This window comes from Uranotaenia lowii, chromosome 2 (genome assembly GCF_029784155.1).
Source record: "Uranotaenia lowii strain MFRU-FL chromosome 2, ASM2978415v1, whole genome shotgun sequence".
NCBI classification, from domain to species: Eukaryota; Metazoa; Arthropoda; class Insecta; order Diptera; family Culicidae; genus Uranotaenia; species Uranotaenia lowii.
In genome coordinates, this window is record NC_073692.1 from 272,609,516 (window position 1) to 272,611,824 (window position 2,309).

The 2,309-nt window shown below is 36.0% G+C and overlaps 1 protein-coding gene across 1 annotated transcript; it reads right to left on the reverse strand.

Moving 5' to 3' along the window:
- Window positions 1-441: 441 nt before the first annotated feature.
- LOC129742659 (peritrophin-1-like) lies at window positions 442-1,202 on the reverse strand. The gene is made up of 2 exons (XM_055734587.1): window positions 683-1,202; window positions 442-621 (listed from the first exon to the last, which is right to left on the reverse strand). The coding sequence occupies exons 1-2, from the start codon at window positions 1,166-1,168 to the stop codon at window positions 442-444; spliced, it is 666 nt and encodes a 221-aa protein (XP_055590562.1). The 5' UTR covers window positions 1,169-1,202.
- Window positions 1,203-2,309: the final 1,107 nt, after the last annotated feature.

Below are 2,309 nucleotides of genomic sequence, written 5' to 3' on the forward strand. Positions count from 1 at the left end.
CCAGCTACGAACAAAGCAACCACAGCGCTACGTTTCTGTTCGAGATCCGTTTTCCGGATAACACCTGATTACAAAAGTAACACTTACATCCAATGATAGCTAAGACTTTATGTAAACAAAGCGACGAGGGGTCGTTCAATACTGTTTCGTGTGCAACGGAATAATTTGAAGTAATGTAGCAGTTCAATTGCCGGACCCTGTAAAACTAGCATTCAAAAATGATTTTTGCAAACTTCTGGATAAAAAAAACAGGTTTACAGTTTTGGCTCCATCTCTAATAATCAAAATGGAAATTCAGTAAAGAGGATTACCTGTTTGAAGTTTTGTTCAAAATTTCTCTCAAATCATTGATTTCTATTTTTTAACCGAAAAAGTATGCAAATTCTTTGGACGACTTTCGGTTTCAGCAAAAAAAAGGTCTCATTCGTTACTTTTAAAACTTCATTTTAATAAACAACTACTGCCAGCTACACATGACCTTAAGTTTTCATCAAACACTTTGAAGAAAGCACAACTCTGTACCCTAGAAAATCCATCCCGACAGTAAATATATTTGCTGCAACTATCCGGATGCGGTAGAAACAATATTCCCTCGTCAGGACATCCAAAAGGATCGGTTCGCTAAAAAAAGAAAAGGGAAGTGAAAATAAGCTGTCATTCAACAAATCATTTTTAAACTTACTAGACAGGTAACTTTTGATGGGTCATCACAATCAAGTGTTTTGCTGTTCCAAAAAAGATTGTTCGGACATCTTCGAATTATCTCACGCCCGTGAAAGCAAAGAATATAGGCGCCACAGTCATCTCGTACGGGTAGAAATATCGGTTCCTCTGGATCTTCCTTGGGGCAGCTGCTGACTTCTGGTGCTGATGTTGTAGTCGTTGTTGTTATCTCAGGTTCAATCGTCGTGAAATCCGGAGGCAACGGAACATCTCCGCAGTCAACATTTTCCAGAAAATCACACTGTAATGAGTCTGGACTGAACAACATGTTCGGTGGGCAAATCCCTATATCACTCGGCATGCCACCCTCACAAACGAAAAATTGATTGCACTGAATTGGACTAGGTACACGAGCTTCATCTTCCAATCCCACGCACATAAAAGGGTCGATTTGTGCCTTGGTCAAATGCAAGAACGCGCAAACTATCACTAAGGTAACTATCATTTCTATAGCTAGAAGATACAAAATGATGTATAAATTATACAGTATAATCACCAATCTCGTGTAATAAACCGTGTCTGTTCTATTGGTGTCGAAAAATGAAGCCTTAAATGCGTATCTTTCAAAACCGACTTCTGATTATCAAACTTGTTAACGTGTCCCACTAATTGACAGTTTTCCGGTGGCTACTAAATGATTCATGGGTTTTACCTTCAACTTTTTGAATGAACTCCCGCAGGCAGAGTTCGTTCAAAAGCACGTGGTGTTGCGAAAATTTCAGATAGGGTGATACCTAGGGATCCTATCTATACTTTGAAGTACAACGGCATTTAAAAATAATACATTAAACGCTTTTTTTGGATTTAAAATCTTTTAACCTAAATCAGTTTACAAATTAAAATGTAGTACCAATTCAATTTAAATTGTCAATCATAAGACATGATCAATGTCCATTAGAATTAAGATATTCATTCGCTTAGTCAAGTCAGAGAATATTGACTATTGGATTTATGGTGGAAAATCAAACAGAACTTTTTTGAGTTATATCCCGCATCGATAATAACACCATAAATTATTGTAACAGGATCCAGTTTGTATAAACCATCCTAAGAGCTAAGCACCAACTATCAGATTTAGAGAATGTGTGACCAAAAAAAACGAAAGAATTTTTGGTTAAATTTTAGATTGTGTAGCTCAACCCGTTTCACAGCTTCAAATCGATGCTTTTTTCGCAGAAAATTCGCATTTTAGGCAAAACCGCTTACTGATATTTTTTTTAAACTGAAGAATTCAGTACAATGTCTGCTATTTTTGATAACAACTACGTGATCATTCTGGAAATCTGTCAAGCCACCTTGTCTATCAAGTCGATCATTTCGCAAAATTTTTAAGAAAGCATTGCTTTTCAAGTTATTGAGTGGCTTTAAAAAAGTTTCAGTGATGGCAGCAAAATGTATGGTTTGAGTTTTTAGAAATAGCTTTCAAAAGAGCTTTCACTACGTCGTATAAAACAAAATGTAAACAAACAGCTTTATTACGAAAAAAAATACAAAAACTAACATAAACTAGTAGCAACAAGTAGCCTTCCATTTAGAATATTCGTAGCCTGGACAACACAGTCTATGTATGAAAAAAACTTTTTAAG